Source organism: Falco biarmicus, chromosome 4, assembly GCF_023638135.1.
Source record: "Falco biarmicus isolate bFalBia1 chromosome 4, bFalBia1.pri, whole genome shotgun sequence".
Lineage (NCBI taxonomy): Eukaryota > Metazoa > Chordata > Aves > Falconiformes > Falconidae > Falco > Falco biarmicus.
In genome coordinates this window covers 40,994,948-41,015,819 of record NC_079291.1, presented here as the reverse complement: position 1 = coordinate 41,015,819, position 20,872 = coordinate 40,994,948, and the positions used below count along the sequence as shown (strand labels likewise).

Below are 20,872 nucleotides of genomic sequence, written 5' to 3'. Positions count from 1 at the left end.
TGCCTCCGTTACTTCAAAAGCATTGTGTATCACCAAATGCTGTCTATTATTTCAGGCTGCCATCTTTAATGATAACATTTTTAAAAATCATTCCCTAAAGATGGATGCTTCTTTCGGAGCAAGAAAGTGCTATTTACACTAGCCAGTCGTTGCAGTCTTCATGAATAAATTCATTTCCACAGAGAAAGTTTCCAGGAAATGTAAAAAAATGACACGTCATAACAAGAAACACCTATTTACTTTTATAGACGATAGCTACAGAAGAATCACTTCTGAGAGGTTAAACTCAGCAGCATCTCCATAATACTTGCAACAGAATGCTTCTTTTTAGAATGAAAAAATTTCTGAATACATCACTACATATTTTCAAGAACATTTTAAGGGCAAATCACGCCCAACTAATCTAGTGGCCTTCTACAATGATCATGATTTTAAGCAGGACCACACTATGATAATGAAAGTTCCATTTCTTAGTATTATTGCAAGAGAAAGGCAATCTTCTGGTTAAAACAGACTTTTCCATAGTAGTCAGGGTATCTCAGAGAAAACTGGGAGATTCCTAACTGTACAATGGAAAGAATTTTATGTCAGTATACATAGACATTACTGTCTACTGCATCTCAGAGATACTGTGTTATTCACATTACTGACATGTCAGTGAAATGTCCTGTCCAGCTGATGCTACAAACCTATCATTTCTTCCTTGTTCTTATGTTGCATAAATGTAAGCACTTTTTCCAAACCATGTGTATTAAGTGAGAACAGATGTGGAAAAATTATTTCCCACAGAAAATGCCAGATTCTAGAACAGTCTAGGAAAGGATGGATATTGTCAAATTTCAACATTTGAAAAAAAGTTGCAAATACACTCAAAAGAAATCAAGGTCTTCTTTAAACACTTTTTAATTATTGAAACAAAACATTTTGATTCATCCTGCATTTTTTAAATTTAGTTATAAGTATTTCTGAGGTTGGTTTGTTTTTTTGACATCAGTCTCAGTCTCTTGGAGCAAAATACCCATTTTCTAGCTCCTAATTCTGCAGCATATCAGATAACAGTTAGATTTTTTTGAATATTCTGACTCCCATCCCTGTAGCAATTAATATGAAAGACACTACATCTAGTTCTGCATCTGAGATACTAAAAGGCTACATCCTGGCATGATTAGGATTAACTAAGGAATCTGATATTTTTTCAGTTCAAGTACTCATACTGGATTTTTGTCAAAATTTGTACATTAGAAGTAGTGGGTATATATATATGTGTATATATATATATAATTACTCCAGTTTTCCAGGAAAAAAGCTAGCTTTGCAGAGAAGGTATACCACTTTTGATTTACAAATTATTTAAGGAGGACAAAAACTTCATTCTGTACTACATTTCATTTTCACACCTTGGGGCTCTTTGCTTTCACCCTACGGCAAGATCAGAATGACAATTACAATAGAGTTCTTCATGTATGTAATTCATCAGAAGTCAAGAGAGAGTTCTGCAGGGCAATCAGACACTTGGATAAGAATACAAAGCCTTTGAATAGAAGGTCTACTAAAAGTATAATTAAAGAAGATTTTGTATTACGTATGTTTTAGAGCATACCTTTAATATTTTCTATTTGACAGCTAAAATACTTTTTTCTGCAGTACATATGCAATTGTATTATAACAAGCCATGGTGGTTTTGAGTGATAACTGCAACAATTTGACAGCTGTTGGGAAAACTACAAACTGTAGAATATCTTAAACTGCTATACTGAAGACAGGGGTTTGATTGATTTATTTTTTTTTTAATGCATGGAGTGTGCTTTCTAGTAGAACTGGGTAAGACTAAAGGGGGGGCAGTTTGGAAGACAGGAGAGGGAGACAAGGGAAGAAAAAAAAAAAAAACCTTAATAAAATTACATTTATATTTAGCCATCACTGTTTGTATCAAGAAACTCCTGAAAGCACAAATACTTAAGCTATTTTACTCATGACCCTAAAAGCACAGAAATACTAATGAATAAAAATATTTTCTTATGCGCATTTATGCTGGGACTCAAAATCATGAAGGCTAGATTAAAAATGCAAATTTTGATACAGATTTCATGCAATTAAAATGGTCTTCATTTCAAGTCTTCTTCAGACATTCCATAAGGATTAAATAATAAAATACTTCAAATTCAAGCAAGCATTAACCTGACCTTTTGTTTTAATTATTGGAAAATGTTCAGTAGTAAAATCCCTCTTTCAGGGAGAAAATTAATATCTTCTGACCTTGGTTTTGGCTGATGTGAGCAATTTAGATATCACCTAACGAAGCTGACTTTTTTTAACATGAAAGCACAGGATAAGAACTGGCTCTTATTAGAATGTACCTGAGGTACTTAATAGTGTGGCAGTACAATCTGTATGCCACACTATGTAGTTCAACAGCTGCCATGTAAGGTAAGTTTAACGCTGCTTTTGAAAAAAGCCAGTATATTTATAGAGAGATTTATATCCTCCTGGGGAAAATGGTTAAGCAATTATACAGGTTGCTAGAATCTACCAATGCATTTTTTTCCATTTTAAAGAAGCCCTTTCATTTGCAGAAATCCTCCAAGGAACAGAAAGAGGCTGGGAGAATCATACAACTGTCCTCTTTGCACTGTCAGTTCCAAATTCATTTTTTTAAAGAAAGCACACTGCAAACTTACCTGAGTTCACAGACAAGTATGTCCAAAATTATAAACTAGCATCTTTGCTCATTTAAGTAGTACTGCTAGAAAACCCTCTACAAAACAGAAAAGCAAAATGGCCTTGGCATGAAAATATTTATATAACATTTGCTTCTATATTTCTCCATTGCAAAAAAGTTGAAACATGGTGAGATCTGCATGACCAAGTTTAGTTATCCAAAACTTCATTTCCCCAATGCAGATCCCATTTGAAATAAATACGTATGCATCTGAATCATTACACTAGGATTTGTATCTTGCTATTACTTTGATCTGTTTACAACTGCTCAGCACTCTAGTGTGTGTGCTGGTTTTGGCTGGGATAGAGTTGATTTTCTTCATAGCAGCTGGTATCAAGCTGTTTTGGATTTGTGCTGAAAACAGTGTTGATAATACAGGGATGTTTTTCTTTATTGCTGAGCAGCACTCACACAGAGCCAAGCCTTTCCAGCTTCCCACCCCTCCACATCAGCGAGTGGGCTGGGGGTGCACAAGAAGCTAGGAGGGGACACAGCTGGGACAGCTGACCCCAACTGACCAAAGGGATTTTTCCATGCCACATGGCATCATGATCAGCATATAAAGGTGGGAGAAGAAGGAGGTGGGAGGATGTTTGGAGTGATGGTTGTCTTCCCAAGTAACCGTTACCAGTGATGGACCCTGGATTTCCCAGACATGGCTGAACCCCTGCCTGCTGATGGGAAGTGGTGAATTAATCCCTTGGTTTGCTTTGCTTGCACATGCAACTTCTGTTTTACCTGTTAAACTGTCTTTATCTCACCCAGCAAGTTTTCTTACTTTTAATCTAAATTAAATTTAAATTAAATTACCCTCATCCCACTGGGTGGCTGTGTGGTGCTTAGTTGCTGGCTGGGGTTAAACCATGACACTTTAATAACCATGTGCAACTATTTTCAACAGTTTTTCCCATTCCTGAATTGGAAATCTGCAGAGCTTTATTTTAGACCATGGCACACAAACCCAATCATAAAAACCTAGCTTTGTCTGTGTCAAACACTGCATTCTATACCTCAATTTAAATTTAAAGACTAAACCCTCAGTGCCTGTGCTAAGAGTCAGAGGCAGGAAAACCAAGGAGGTGCTTCGAATCAGGACTGTGGTCACCTGAGGATGTGACATAGGTGCCACAGTGCAATCTTCCTGTGTAATCCAGAGCAGCAAGCAATCTAATTTATACTAGGATGGGTAGTAATCCTTTCCCATGAAAATACATTGGATTGAAAAGAGAAATGAAAGATGTTTTGTTGAAGAATCCCAAGATGCAGGGATGGTCTGGCTGCAGAGCTGACTAGCCTGACATTACAGCTCTTGAATGCAGCAGAGTGGAACAAAATAGCCCCACCATGCAGTTGAGAATCAGGACCTTCATACATTTAAAAATACGCACAAGTCCCTTGGGACTCTTACTAAAATCAGCTGCAAGGCTTTCCCTGAGCTGGCTGAACACATCAGTTCTTTGGTAAAAACCAGATCTTTTCTGCCCGGTGAGGCCTTAGTGCTCTCTTGGCTGCAGGAAGCTACATTTATACTGTACCAGATTTCTTAAGGTATTTATTGTCATTCTTTGTAACTGCATTGAGATGTGGTAAGACAGATGACATTTTAGGGGAATGAAAATGAAAACACTTAAGGAGTTAAGAAAGCCTTAGAATACCAGAAAACTTTCCTTTGTGTTTTCTTTTCCAGTCCAAGGCAAAAACAAAGTAAAATGATCTGTCTCCTGAAAAACAGGTATCCTTACCATATGCCAGAAAACATCCTTCGCTGAAAGTAATATCATCAATAGCAACAGTTTCGCCTTCTCTTTGGGTCTCCACCATCCCCAAAAAGATAACCTGCAGCAAATCAACAAGAAATGGCATTCACCAGTGTCACATACAAGATCCAAATCCTTCTGAGATATGACAGTCTAGTCCATACAATTTCTATTAGAAATATGAGAACTCAAATCATGCACTTTACAGTTTTGGAGGATCAGCATCCTGGCTTTTTCACATATCTGTGGCTTGTCAGCACAGAGATATAATTATCCAATTCAAAAGTGAAGCAGTATTTAACAGGAAGGAACTAAAAATGACAATAAAATGCATTAAAATCTAAGCAAGGACCACAACAGTTAAGAAATACAAACGATTTTGTTATTTATCAAGCCATTATTCCACCCGAGACTGTAAAAGTGAACAATTTCTGCTTGTTTTCAGAATTTATCAGAGACCTGGAGCAAAGTCAGACCAACAATACCATTGATTCAAAGCCTTTCATCAAATTTCATCAAGCCAGAACAAACCTTGAGGAGTGCTTGGTCAACTGTTATTCTGCTCTAATGTTACAACAATGGTTGGGGTTTTTTTCCCTAATGAAGTCTTCTATAAGCAAGAAGTTACAAATATTTTACATTTCCATCTTAAGGGCAGATTTCAACCTACATTTGTAAATGTGGAGAGCACCACATTTTTTCTGCAGTGCTGTAGATCAAGCAACCATAGTCCTTGGGAAAACCCAACAAAAAACAACCCAACAAATCAATCATATGAATAATATTCTTTAACTAATTCCATAGCCCTATCTTGGGGTGGTACAGCTCTACATTTTTCCAGAGTTCTGGAGGCCCAATCTACCTAGAGATACATTCTAGATCATAATAGTCAATGTACAGCATTAGCTAAGGAATAAATTTTCAAATATTAGCTTTAGAGTTCAGGGGCAATTCTGAGCACAGTTTAAGAAATTGTAGCAGAAAACCTGCACTTACCCTAGAAGTTATCATCAAGGGTACGGTATGCCACTGTACAAAATGACACGTCAGCCGAGTATATGACCGTATGCTTTGAGGTCTTGGTGGGGGGGCGGGGGGGCGAATAGAGTTTTGGCAGGTTTATTTATTTGTTTTTCTTAAGCTGTTGTTCACCTACACAAGAAGTGTGGCAGCCTATAAAGTCAAATTATCCTGGCATTACACAACAGAGAAAGGTGTAATGTTATCTACCATATCACCAGTGAGAAATCCACATCTAGTCGATTTTTATCTATATATACACACACATATAAAAATATGTTGTTTATTGTTTTAACACAGCCAGTGTTAAGGAGAAGGATAGCCAGTAACCATTTTCCCTGGCAATTATTCCATGGGGACCATTGTTAGTATACGCATGGACAGCTGCATTTTCTAATGTAGTATTGTTAAGACATAATGGCACCCTGTGTGTTCATACTTCTTTGATCAGTTGTAGCACAATGGAAAGAATGCAGTTCATTGAAATCCAGAAGTTTTGAAAGAACAGGGTTAATCCCAATATAAGCTTTTGTTTGAAATTCTTTCAATGTAACAATGTTTACTTCATGTCACACTGATATCTACTTGGAAAGAATAACTATGCCACACTAAATATTTATGGCATCATATCACATTCAATAATATGTTTACATGACTGAAAATCAGCAGCTTGGAAATTTGTTCATTTAATTTGTTTCAGAAAACAGTATTTTGAATTGTTAAATGTTGAAGCAACAACATGTATAATTAATGTGTACTTTGGTGACATCACTGGTAGAAGGACAAATAGTATATTCATACTGTTCATTTCTATGATCACACAGTTTCAGGTAAGGTTCTAGAAAATTCCAGCGCACTATTTTGTGATTAGAAACACAGTAAATATTATTTCATATCAGGGATCTGACAAATATTTGACCTTTTCACAGTATATTTTCATTGTGAAGTCAAAATCTAGTTATTAATAACTTTATTTGTAATATGTATTTTTATATGGCTTGTAGTTGGGGCTTCAAGTGACACAGTGATTTGGGCAGTGCTAATCAGGTGCTATCTCACTTTGCCGGTACAAAATCAGAGGTGGCTTCAAGTTCATATTCAACTGAAGTGCACAAAGTATTTAACAACTTCCTTTCTCTCAAAATTCACGAACAGTGTTTGTTTACTTGGTTAATACAATAAAAAGCATGGATTTAAGAGGCTTGCTTTAAATGTATATGTTATCAATGCCTCTACAAATAGCTCCCTGCTGACTGATGTCATTCAAGACATCTTGGTATTCTGAACACCCAGGGAAGTTTCTTCAATGATAAAAAAGACCATCTATTCCTATTTTAAAATGTTTGACTACAGGAGGGGAGTAAGATGCCCTGAAGTCTATGAAAGGTTTACTGCTGACTGAACTAGGGTCTGAGTCAGTGCTGCAACTCTGAAGTCATCTCTCTTGAGAAAAGTGTCAGTTTTATTTTTTTTTTTTCTTCATCGTGCCTTGTCTTAACTTTCCCACTTCCAAATGACAGAATATAATGCTAGATGCCTCCAGCTGCTTTCAGGTCTAAAAACAGATTACCTGGGCTTTCCCTGGCACAGATACCCATCTGCCCTCCCCTGAGGAGTTCAGTCTAGTAATAACTGACATGACTCCCATCCACATTTATTTGAGCAAGAAACCGTTCAGTTTTCCCTCTCACAAAAAGCCAAGAGCTTCTTCAGTCCAAAAAACTGTAATGAAAATGTCTACCTGATGACACTGTTTGCTCATAACTACAGTTAACAAGCGCTGCCTAAATGTGCAATATCTGCAACCGTCAGAACAAATTAACATTGCAGCTCCATTAGTAGCAAGGAAAGCTGTAGTGGCAATGTAGGTGGGATCTAACACAGGTTGGGTTTCCTCCACAAGTGCAGCCATGGGGACAGACTCCCAGTGCAGCAACAATGCCCAAGGTAAAACAGGTATCAAGCACAAAGACAAACGTGAACCCCACGCACAGAACCATTTCCCTTAATGAAATCTGACAGGCACAAATTTGTTCTCAATAGATCAGGGGGAAAGTGTCTTAGGACAGCAAACCATGATACAGTTCTCCAAAACACAGCCAAAACAGACATACTGAGCTTTGTCTGTGTGTAGAGTAATAAAAGCAGTGGCAATCTTCCTATATCAGAATTCCTTGCAAGTGGAGATTTTTGAAAGTCAAAACCAAATTCCTTATTCCATAATCAAAAGGTTTGGGGGGGTTTTAAGTAGGAAGAGACAAAAGTATTAAATAGTCAATATCAAAATGAGCAAAGAAAATAAGCAGTGGAGGTTGATTTTAATTAAAATTTCACATCAAGTGTGCCTGAAAAATGAATAAAAATACTCAAGCACCCTATTTCAAAGAGATTACTACACCCCAAAAAAGGGGTTTTTCCCATCCACTTTTTTCCCATAGAAACTTTAATCATCAAGATTTGATCTTTAAATATGCCACAGATAGCCCTGTGTCATATTGTTTGTCATATCAAAAGAACAAGTGAAAAAGGGCAAACAAATTGCATTCACTTGTATGACCAGCATCTTGCAGGTTGTCACTGGAGAAAGAATGTGCAACCAAAGAAGAAAGTTTATTCAACCTCAGGCTTTAGGTTTGGTGAGGTGGCCAGCTACATTTCTTCAGCCAGTTGTAATGACCACTGCAGTAAGTTTGACACATGCCTCTCTAAAGCTGGACTGTGCCCATCAGTTCACTTTATAGAAGCCAAAGGATAAGGTTTGCAAGCAATAATCTAATTAGTATTTGATCCAGAAATTTAGAGGAAGAAGATGCCATATCATATTAACTATTCCCAGACTCACTCAATTTTCTAAACAATATGAAGGATGAAAAAGTACATCTAGAACTGAACCATTCTGGTACAATCTCAGCTTGCTGTTCATACACTCATGCCAGGGAAGTTACTGACAAGAAAGAACACGGATACTTGTGTTGAGTTAGGTACAAGTACTTCACAACATCCATTCTCAGGGTTGAATAGGCAAGCATTACTTAAATATCCTGATCTTGTTAGATGCTTTAGCACAATGTTACCTCTGCAAGTCAAGTAATTATGTTACTCATATGGTTTAACGAAAATAAGGCTATGCTCTCATGCCTTCAGGTCTGCATGCTAACCAACTCTTCACAGTAACTACTGTAGGAGGAAATGCCTCAATTTCTCCTCTGCTCCCCACTTTCCCTCCAGTATTATGCATAACAGCAAGTATACATCATCCATGGTATTTTAGCCCTAAGTTACATTTACTGTGCTAATGTTTTTTGTAAATGCACATGTAAAAATATTTAAATAGCGTATGACACTTACATTGTTTTTCAGCAGCTTTGAGCAAAATAAAACCATATGCATGTGTTCTGTGACAAAGGCTCAAAACTACAATGAATAGTTAAGTACAGTATTTGTCACCTGAAGCATCCCTATAGAACAATATTTCATAGTATAGAATAGTATTTCCTATATAAATTAAACCTGGAGTTTATTGGTACAATTAGACTGAGGCTAAGGGAATGCTGTACTGAAAGTTAAGATCCCAAGCAGATCACCTCTATGGGCAAATAGATGATTTATAATGCAGTGAGGCTGACTGTTTTAAGACACATGCACAGTTTCAGTTAGGTTTGAACAAGCAGCATTTGTTAATGCCAATTATGAACTTCCAAATAGCTTCTCTCTCTTCTACCCCATACTAATGCTTTCCACTTACAAAATATTTAGGTTTGAATTACTAAGAAACCCACAATTTATAAACCACCATTTAACAAGTGCAATTTACAGTCACTTTAGTTTACCAACCTCATACTTTTCAGTGCTATTGATTGTGATGGTATTTGCTTTCCACCGATTTTGCAGTCCTCCTGAAACTTGCCAGATGTTTGTAATAGCATCTTCATAGTGCTTTTGAAGCCCCACCATCAACGTTCCACTCATTTGACTGATCCAATAATGAAATGTAATCTAGGACAAAAAAACCCGTCTGATTATTCCAGGGAAGTACTGTAACAAACAATGAAACACAAGGACTATGCATCAAAATACCTGGCAAACGTGTTCTTTGTCAGTTGGGAGGAAAACACTTGTCCTTAAAGCTGCAGAAGAAGATTGCATTTCAGGGGACAGTGAGAGGAAATAAGCTATTAAAAGGAATAAAAAAGAAATCTTAGAACCTTGGATAGAAGTTATACAAAATGTAACAGTAAAACAAGAAGGGGTTTGCATACAGGTTTGAATTAATAATTACAAAGCCATCTAGAAGTTCTTCCCCAGAAAAATTTGCATCACACTTGCAGCTGTTGTGTGCCAAGCTTTTGTTCATTTAAAATGACAACACAGTCTTGCTCCACGTTCCTGCAGAAATATCAAGTAGGGTTCCAAAACATTTCAAATGTTGATGGCTTGAATACTCAATTAGTAAGCACAAAATTTTTGGAAAGAGTAAGACTAGCTCAGCAAGCTGATCGAAGAGCTTAAACTCCATTTAATATATCACATATTTCATGCCTAAACAACAAACTGGCTTAACCAAAAATACAGATTTATTACCACAGTTAGAGTCTTTAAGGAGGTGGTGGAAGATGGGAGAAGAGGCTATAGTGTTCTGTTCCACAGGACATGGGTCTTTTTTTTGGATGCTCAGAAAATTGTCTCACTGAGGAGAAGATGTTGTGGTATTCTTGTACATCTTCCCGATATAAAGGGTTGCCTTCAGAATCTACACACTACCATTAAAGACAGTGGCATCTTTCCATTTAGAAAACGAATTAACAACATTTACAAAGTCCAAAGTAAAGCTCTGCTTTACTTCTAAGTGTAACAGCTCAATAGGTCAGTGAAATACAGTTGTTGCTATGCCTCTTAACTGGTTTTTGTCTCTTCCTGACAAGGTTGTTTCAGATCTTCTGAAGCATGGAATGTAACCATCCTATTTTAGGGTATTAAGTGCTGCTAGTCAAAATGTGGCTATTCCCAAATGTAAAGATTTCAGAGATTTTAGAGGTTAAAGGATACAAGGAGAGGAGGAGGGAAGGCTTAACCTACTTTTTTTTTTCCTTCCTTTCCCTTCTCTCCTCCTTCCCAAACTCCAAGCAATGTCAGGTAAACTGCTGCCCTCTGACATCAACATGTAAATGAAAGGAGAAAGATGAAGGACAAAAAAGCCAAGTAGAACTGAAATAATTTTTTTAAAAAAGTCCTAAACCCAAAGATGACTACAGAAACAAAGTATCAGACATATGTAGGAATATCTAAATACTTCATCTCTAAAACTACCCACCCTGACCTCTCATCCTTGAGTGCAACTAGCGAGTCGCTGACAAAGGACCATAAGACCAGCTCAGTGCTGGAGCCAGCTGAGCAATCCTCCACAGAAAAGCATTTTGCAGCCTGCTACCAGAGCAGCAGCCATGCTCTCCCTAGATTTTAGGCCTTTCATGACTGCTCAGGCAGCACTTTCTGAGCCTGCCAGCTGCAAGGTTATTCTTCCTACGCACAACAGATGGCTTGGTGCCTCAGCAGAGCCCTATCCCTGACTCCAATCTGTTTCATTGGTTTTTAACTTCCATAAAGTTTTAAACTTTTTTTCCTTTAGTTCCCTAAAGATAAATGTATCTAAACTCATAAATAAGGCCAGAATTCACCTGCCACAGGAACGTTGTGCCTTACACAGATGGGGCAGAAAGAGTAATTTCAAGAAATTCTTTGAACAGTGATTTTACATTAAACATCTGCATAGATAACAGATTTCAATTAGTAAAAAACAGGTTGTGTTTTTTGTGGTTGTTTTAAAGTGGTTGTCATCACTAGTCTGTTCAACTACATTTTCAGTGAAAATAAGAACCATGAGAAGAAACAGAGCTAAAAAAACGTATTGGGTTCTAGTAAATGATTACGTGAATCTTCAAAGGAATTACATCTACCAGGTGATCTTTGGTCTTCTGCTAACATGTGTGCATTATTCTGTTGGCAGGAAGTCTCTTTAATACTCTACCATCAAGCATACTTGGCTCAGTTATCAACATACGATATAATTTCTGGTCTTTAAGCAGGAACCAACATAAAACTTACAACACAGTCTGTTGAGTCAGTCACCAACAGTGGGAAAACCTGAATAGCTGCCATAAGGAAATAAATATTTCCTATGCATTAGAACCAGCATTCAGAAAATGGAAATACAGTTTAGCCATTCACCAGGTAGAAAACTGAAATAACTAGATATATTTAAATCTCCTTGGTCATTCAGTCCACAAACATAAGTACACAGCCTTTCAGAAAGCTGAATATGTACAAGTATTCAAGCTTTCTGTTATCTGGTCAAAATAACTTAGATTAATATGGTTACCATACAATTCAGACCTGGCAGATGCAATGGTGACCAAGAACCTAAAACAAGTCAATAGGAGTATACAGAAGACTGAACAGTTTATTTTCTCTGTAATGAACTCTCAAACACTTGAAGCTAATGGTTTTCTCAATCTTTTTCTGGCTTTGGGTGTCTGCATAAGTTAAATCTTACCCTCCCCTACCAGTTCTTCACAAGATAAGAGCAACCCATTTTCCTGGTTATAAGCAAGAATATCTTTCAGGTCTTTGCCACATCCTGATGCGGTATATATGACCAATCAAGCAGAAACCCTAGAAACTTCAACTAGAACAAGACTGTCACCTGGTTAATTAATTGATTCTAGTCAAGAGTTTGCTATATTTTTATTCCATAGTATTTGTTTTTTATCTGCTTCTTGATGAGAAGAGCTGTCATTTTTTTTTAAGATAAAATGCTTCACAACCAACTTACATACTTGAAATAAAACTTACGTTTATGAAAAAGGCTTAGTAGTTAATTAAGTTTTTGTGTTAATGTCAGTTTAAATCAACATTTATTTAAGAGCAGCCTTGTTTTCAGAAGCATAGTACAAACAGCAGGATGTGCTTGTATACTATGCACAAGCAAAAAACGAAGCTATTAAAAGTACATTGCATGAATAAAGTTTCCTAATTACAAAGAATCATGAAAATTGTCAGCTGTGGAATGAGAACTTGCCGGAAAATGTAGACTGAGGCAGGGGGAAGGGCAGGGTGGTGTTGATGTTTCTTCTATGAAAAGTTTTAAACGTTCTGTGCCATTCTTATTTTGCTGATGTCTAAGCAAGTTTTCCACGTTCTTCTTCAAACCACCAATTCACATTAAGCATCATATGGAACTTCTAGCTGTTTGGTAGCTTATGCAATGTGTAGGAGGTGCCGCTTACTTCAGAACAGTACAGATTTCCACACTCCCAGATAATCACAGTTTGGGAATGAGGTGAAAAACACCTAGGCTAAACAGCCTCACCAGAACACTTTCATCCCACATAAGGTTATATGCTTGTACACTCCACAACGCTGCATGCCTGCATTCAGGTGCTTTCTCTGAGGGCTGCTGCAGCACTGCTTGCGCACAGGAGAGGTGAAAGGGTGTGGGTGGAGAGAAAGGGAGAGAATAATAGGAAAATATGGAGAAGAGAAACAGTTTGGGGTGATTACCTCAACCAGCTCCCATTTTTACTGTGAGATTAAGTGTTCTCATCAAATTCTTTCCCTCCTTCCTTGCTTTCTTACAAACAAGCTTTCTGACAGCTTTGGAAAGCTCACTGTAGGAGAAAGCCCACTGCAGCTAAAAAATTTGGGTCAAGTTAGCTAAAAAGGTATGAAGAAAATCACGTATTAGAGAAGGAAGAAGCCAAGTTTTGGAAATCAGGGTTAACTTAGCAATTGGATTTAAGGGACATATTTTGCCTGAAGACAGGGACAGTGAATTACTTGGTTGAGGGACAGTCTTTGATGCAAAGTGGAATTGCAGTAAAATTTAGAGAAGAGCTGGCTCAAATAGGCTATCAAAGCTCTTCCCATGCTCAGATCCAAAATCACCTTAACGTATTTGCAGCAGTAATATTAGGCCACAGATAATAGATAAACACACACTCCAGGCATTCATTAATCCAAGAACAAATGAAAATACATCTCAAAATGGAGGAGCCAATACTCATTTCTAAACTTTGCAACCATCAAGACTGAAACTACACCAGAAACCTCCAGAACAGATAAAGGTCACTCAGGTAGATAAAACATGACTCCTGATGACTGATTACTTGCTCCTCCATGATACATTAATTGCTTTCTGAAATACTGCCTTTTTTTCTGGAATTTTGGTTATTGTAATTAAAATAACCTAAAAAATTGGACTCAAGTGCTCAGAAAACATTTGGCAGAATACAGCTGAATTGTCAAGTAATTAGTAAAATTAAGCAAATAAAACAGAGATCTACATAATTCGTAAGAGCTTATAGGTTCCTCAAGGAACATGAGGATTTGTACCACTGTCATTCCCATTGTGATCAAAGTATGGTGGTCCCATGCTAGATTGACCATTTCTTCTTATCCATCCAGGCTGTAAATTCAGTTCATGAAGAGCTTTGCATAGATCAGTTTCAAAATCACACTTTTCACAGGAGAAACCTGAATTGAAGCAAACAAACAAAAAATTAAAACCCCAAAAACAGAAGCAAAGGGATATGTCCTCACCATCACTTGCTATTTAACTAGTACACAGAAACACTCCAAAGAACCTCCTAAAAAGTGAGACACCACAATTTTAAATCATGAACAAAGAGAAACAGGGCAGTGGAAGAGATACAAGAGAGAATGAACACTAAACAACCAAAACAAACCATCAAGCCCTACCCCTGCCAAATCCTGTCCATTTACATAATATTATTATAACATAAGCTTTTTTCTTCACAAATATGTGTGTAGCTACCTACTTGTAGGAAACTGTCCAAGCTAGCAAAGCTTATATGCAGAGGCTGTTCTTAAAAAGCACTGCAGCTATCAGCTGCAGAATTTCAGTATATCCTTTGTTTATCCAGGGCCCTTGCATAGAGGAATTAAAAAAAACCCAAACAAACAACCAAAAAAACCCAAAAACCATAACACCAGGAAATAACCAGATAGAAAAAAAAAATAATTATTCCACTACTGGTTATTTCACCACTTTGCAACCTGCATTTTTCAGGAACTTTGAATATAAGCCCATTTGCAGAAACACCCCAGGGCCTAATAACAGAAAGGTGAGGCTCTCATCACATGACATACTCCAAAGTTTACCAGTGCTTATCATCTTTACTAAGCTGCCACATCAAAGCGGAAACCATGCTGTTTAGAGAAAAGCTGAAACAAGTCCTCAGAATGGCACAATCTCCCCATTTGCCTTTCCTCTGATCTGATTTCTTCCAGTGCACATAGCCACGTGGTGGGGAAGGACTGCTGCTCCCCATTCCACATTCCCCTGTAGGGCAGCATAGGTTAAAAAGGGAGGCAGAACTTGTCTTTCTGGCACAGAAGCCAGTATGGTGTACCAGTTCATTCAGGGAATTTGAGGTGAGTATGTGACCAGATAAATAATAGCTTACTGGGAGGGAGGGTCATTTGTTTGTTTCTGCTCTGGTGTCAGACAGCCCTTTTAGCGTTGCATCCAAACTGAATGAAAGAGCTTGGATGTGCCTGACAGGCTGGACAGCCCCATTCCTTGAATAATTTATTGTGGTGATGGAAGGATTATTAAAAAAAAAAAAAAGAAACCTCTAATCAGATGCTTCTGTGAAGAGCAAGCTTATTGCAACTTCACTCCAAGGAAAATACCCAGTATGTGGGACTGTCTCCAGATTTCATGTGCTGTGTGGAAACTTTCAGTTCACCTTCATTTTCTTTTGTAAAGCAGAGGAGGATGGGTTAAGACTCCACCTTCTAATCAGGATTCTAGTTAGACATAAGAGCTGGATTGCTTTCGTGCTCCCTCTCATATTGGTGTTTACTCCAGGCCCCTACCTATGCCTCCGGTCTATTCTATATTATCACAGTGCACTAATAGTTTTAAATAAAGTTGCAACTGCAGTGTTTACAGTCATACTATGATGTCCAATTTCATGGCTTTCATATTCACATCAACTTACTGCAACAATTAATTATAAAAAGTAAGAGAGGAGAAAATAGACATAATTCACGTAAGCATTCCAGTCTCAAGTTAATGTGCAGACTGGCTAATTCATCAACCCACTTTTTATTGCTGCTTTTTTTCCTTAGCTCTTTAAGTGGCTGAAAAGCATGTCAGTGGTTCATCAAAAGCACAAACACTGCTGAGGAATATTTGCTTCACATTACATGAAATGCACCGAATCACATTCAACATTTCATCATAAATTTTCTTTTGGCTGAAAAAATAATTTTAAATCAGTACAAAATAGCAAAACCAGCACCTTTTTAAATTTAAAAAAAACCCACCCACTTAACCCACTTGATCATTCATTATTATTTTTCAAGGCAATATTCATTTTCACAGAAAATATAACCTGAAGGCAAACCAATGTAAATTTGCTGGAAGATAGATTTAGAAAGACAAAGTCACTGCTTAGGGAAGAAAAGGCCAGAAGGAAGAAATGTGTAGCATGTTCTAGATATTTTTTGAATTTCCTGTGAACAAAACAAATATTTCAAATAGCCTCTAAGGAAAAATTCCAAGTCTCAGAAACAGGCTACAATGTAAGGTTCTATTTCAAGTGTGTATGTGTATAAAATCTCAGTTTGCAATACTGTGGGAGTAAAATATTTTTTAAGAGTAGTTAGTTATCATTCACCCCCTGGTGAGTGTTTTGCAATAGTAGTTCAAGGATAAAAAAAAAATGACTGTAGGGTTTATTCTGCTCCTTTTCCAATGCTGTGGCAAAGCACAAACCAGCTACATATGAACTCCAAAATGACAATAAAAACGCATCATCTGAAATACCAGCTTTGATTATTTTCAGTGCAGAAACATCCTTAAACCTGAAAAGAGCCCAGAGAAAACAGCACAATCCTGTCACGGACATGAGATTGGTGAGCTGAAACCTAAGGAGAAAAACTATTTAGCAATAATCCCAAATCAGAAACATCGGTGTCAGTGGGATGAATCTTCAATTTGACACCCTAATCTGAAGTTATATCTGACATTAACTTCTCTCCAGGAGTGATCCAAAGCATTATCCAAGCAGCCCCAGCATCCACAGCCTGTGGAACCTTGTTCCAGTACTCTTGCTTATCCATACTTAAAATACAACATTATTTGGTATTCAGGCCTTTCAGAGAACCATAGGCTCATTTTTCTAAACTAGACTTGGAACAACTTTTAATTTCTGTACTTTCATATAAGCATTTATCTATAGCAGTATTCCCTCAACAAGCAAGTGTGAAAAGCATCCACAAAAATTAATGGAAGAATGCATTTCTTGCTGCATAGTCTGCAATCGTAACAGAAAATGCTGCCTGGAGGAAATACTCTTCCTAGGGAAACCAAGACAAAGCACAGTGATGATTTCAAAGATATGCAGTGAAACACAGCCTAACTATCTCTTGTGCAACTGATAAAAAAAAAAATATGCTGACCTGTGGTGTGTTAGTGACACATCAGGAGGTTCAACAGGTGTAATTTCCAGCCACTGGTATTTATGACATTTCAGTCCAGTAAAATAAAGTTACCAAATGTATTGATACCCAATACAGTCTCAACAATTTTCTTATTCGCAGAAGAACAAAAATAAAGTATCTTAGAGATGATTCTAGACTCCTGTTCCAAACAGATATCTGCGTTGTATTTGCATAAAACTCTTAGAAGAGAAACAGCGCATATCTGGGCACACTAATTTGGGTAATCTGGATTTAAGTTACTGCTCTTTCCCACAGATTTCAACTGACTTTACTGATCACTAACATACTCAAATTAACATTTTTCAGTGTTCACAGAAACAAAGAGGGTTATCTAAAGACAATCTACTTCAGATTTAAAGCTAAACCTTAAAAACCCAACAAGGACATTAGCTTTCTTTGTTGCACAGTGAGTGGAAGAACTTGGATAAGCTTCTAGTTGAAATCAGAATTTTTGGTAAATCCAAACTTCTTTGCATACCAGAACAAAGATGCTCAGAAAGATGCTCAGAGAGCAGGACTATCTTATGCATCATATGAAATCATTTACAGCATTGTTTTGTGTTACAGTATTCGGGAAATAGATTGCTGATGCAAATTTACTCAGACTTTAGCAGTTAAAATTAATTCTCACTGCTTAGATCTTTCCTTTAAAGGCAACAGCAGCAAATGTATTCATAGCCTCTGAATACGAGACAAGTTCAGCTAGGAGAGTCAGTTCATGAATTCAAGAAGCTTTTCCCCCTTGTCTAGACTGAAAAAAAAAAAAAAAAAAAAAAAAAAAGCTCTTGTCACTTATACCTTGACCTAGATATTTAGATGAAACCTGAATTTCAGAAATTTTACCATGAATTAAGGAAAAGAAGTAATACCTGTTAAATATCCATTGAATTTATGTGGATAAGGAAACACTTGCTTTGCTACATAATATCCACATGAAGACTTATGAAAGATGTATTGTATAGAGGTTGAAAATTAAGTAGGAAAAATCCAACTGAAGCATAAAGAAATTCTTAGAAAAATCAAATGAAGCACGGGGTAAGAGTTCCCAAATGTTTTTGTAACATCAAAAAAACCCCAATCATCCCCTGGTTTTCTCTGCTGCTGCATTCAGCAAACTGTGTCATGCTTATGATGAAGCCCACTGAGACTTACCCTGTTTCTCTTCACTGCTGTCTCCATAATGGTTGGTGAAAACACACAGCTCCCCAGGTGGAGCAGAGGAGCCATCACCATGTTGGCATTCATGTCCTGTAGATGACCCAGTATCTACCAGAGCAAAGCAATATAATGCACAAAAGAATATTAATCTGGTCATGGGCTATGTTACTATCCAAGCTCTCACTCGCAAAAGAGTTACTTTGATTGTCTAGTATCAGGCATGAAGTGTCTTTGAAAAAGCTGTGTTTCCACACATCCCTCTGAAAGATACTTGTAGAACCTCACTTTCTGAATCTGCAGCTTAAAGGAAATATGGCTTCTGCAAATCAGTGACTTTCAACCCAGTGTGTCTTTGGGTAATATTTAACTTAATTATAACATTGTTTTATGACTAAAAAATTTTGGTGCATGCTATGCAAGTCAACAGTATATCATTAACTTACTGATTGGATTTATTGCCCAATAGTTTGCAAATATCTTAGATAAGAAAATAACAGAAAAACAGAGTAGAATTACTAAGCGACTAACATTCATGAAGCTCTCAGAAGGAGTTGGCAAATGCTTAGAAAACTTATGAAGGGTTTGTACATCAGATGTAGAAAACAGTTGAGAAATTCAAAGTTGATTTTGCTTGAAAGGGATTGTGAGTGATCTAGGGAAAGACTTAGAAAATTCAGAGCATGTACACATATGATGCCGATAGTTGAAAGTGATACCTATTTATTATTTACTTGAGCTACAACTGTAGGTAATGACTGAATTGCTTTAGAGTACCCAGCTGTTAATGGAAACATATTGCAATCACAATTTACATAAATGCATTAACAGACTGGTTATTAATGAACACTTTCCAATTTATTAGATTCCTGTGTTTTCTGGAAAAAAAACATATTTTGTGTGATACTATCAATGTTTCCCAAGGTTAAGAAAAAATTAGAGATACTTAGGATCCTGTATCTGAATTCTTAAGGAAAGTGAATATGATCACACAAACAAGCACAGGCAGAAATAGTCAAAATAATGACAATGATATTATTAATGATAATAGTTTGCCACTGGTTGCAGGATTTCATCATTAGGGCGAACTACCATCAATATGAATCCCAAATATATAACCCTGCCAACATTTTCAATCTCTGTCCAGGGTTACTGAGTTATAAATACAATCCCCGCCCCTGTCATTTGCATAATCATAGAATGGTTTGGGTTGGAAGGGACCTTAAAGATCATGTAGTTCCAACCGCCTGCCATGGGCAGGGACACCTTCCACTAGACCAGGTGGCTCAAAGCCCCATCCAGCCTGGCCTTGAACACTGCCAGGCATGGGACACCTGCAATTTCTCTGGGCAACCTGTTCTGGTGTCTAACCATCCTCACAGTAAAGAATTTCTTCCTAATATCTAAATCTACCCTTTTTCAGTTTAAAGCCATTCCCCCTTGTCCTGTTACTACAGGCCCTGCTAAAAGGTCTGTCCTTGTCTTTCTTATAAGCCCCCTGTTTAGGTACTGAAAAGCAGCTGTAAGGTCTCCCCAGAGCCTTCTCTTCTCCAGGCTGAGCAACCCCAACTCTCTCAGCCTGTCTTTCATGCGAGAGGTCCTCCAGCCCCCTGACCATCCTTGTGGCCCTCCTGTAGACCTAGTCCAACAGGTCCATGTCCTCCATATAATGACCAGTTCTGAAACACTACGTTTAGAAGAAAAAGTGTATAGGCACAGGCGAAGCAACAGCTCCTTATTAAGCTGTCAGGAAGAGTATTTGCATCATGTAAATAGATTTATAGTGCACTGTATGGTAAGCCAATCAGGGCTCACCTAGCAGAGATGGGCATTACTAAAATATCCTCATACAGAAGGACTCTGTTAGTGCAAGAGACAGAACTCAGTGTGCTGACTTATCACATCATCCCTTTGATGAAAAACACCTTTGACCTTCTTAACTGTGTTTCAATGAAACACACCAGTTCTGTCAAAGCTTTTACATGAATGAATTGAGGATCTTCAAATTCAAGAGGGGAAAGTGGGCAGAGACATCCAGCCAGTCCAAAAAGCCAACCTTTTGAGAAAAAAAATCAATCAACTTGTTTCATTCAGCTTAGCAACACAAGAAAACAAGGAAATGATATAATGAAATACCTTAAGCACTTTAAATGCCCCAAACCCAGGAGAAGGAGAGATAGTAGAAAAAGGAGATCATTGCAAAAGTTAAAGGACAGTATTAGCCCAAGGCAAATGACTGTGAAAACTAGACAAAATTAGGCTGACAATCACATAAGCCTGGCACTCCTTTAATAGGAACAGTGGGATGAAAAGAAATCTAACTGCTTTTATGACAGAGTTGTATTAGTTTCCTGAAAGGATGACACAATTGCCCAAGACACAGCTTGTAATAAGTAACTGATACCAGTAGTTCTGGAGGTTTCTTCACCTGTAAATACCCAGGATCAAAAAACTGAAATGCACATACCACTGTGTGTGCCTCCAATTTGCCTGTTAGCCCTGGTGAACAGAATTAAGACAAGGTATATCTCTGTAACTAAAGTATGCTGATTAGGAAGCACAAGTGCTATGGTATCCACAAAATGAAACAGAAAACATATGTCTGGAGGCATATCAATCACTGCAGATTTGTATTTTCATAATTTAAGAAATCTTTTGTCAGGGTACAAAGACTACTCCTCCAATGTTGCCT

At 37.4% G+C, this 20,872-nt stretch overlaps 1 protein-coding gene across 1 annotated transcript in view; it reads right to left on the bottom strand.

The window, feature by feature from the left end:
• The window catches only part of MALRD1 (MAM and LDL receptor class A domain containing 1), a 282,538-nt gene extending 264,198 nt beyond the window's left edge, over window positions 1–18,340 (bottom strand). The window contains exons 1-5 of the mRNA XM_056334103.1: window positions 18,178–18,340; window positions 13,885–14,025; window positions 9,574–9,668; window positions 9,331–9,492; window positions 4,462–4,555 (exon numbers count right to left, since the gene is read on the bottom strand). Of these exons, the coding sequence (XP_056190078.1) occupies window positions 4,462–4,555; window positions 9,331–9,492; window positions 9,574–9,668; window positions 13,885–14,025; window positions 18,178–18,340 (655 nt within the window). The remainder of the gene's footprint in view (window positions 1–4,461; window positions 4,556–9,330; window positions 9,493–9,573; window positions 9,669–13,884; window positions 14,026–18,177) is intronic.
• Window positions 18,341–20,872: the final 2,532 nt, after the last annotated feature.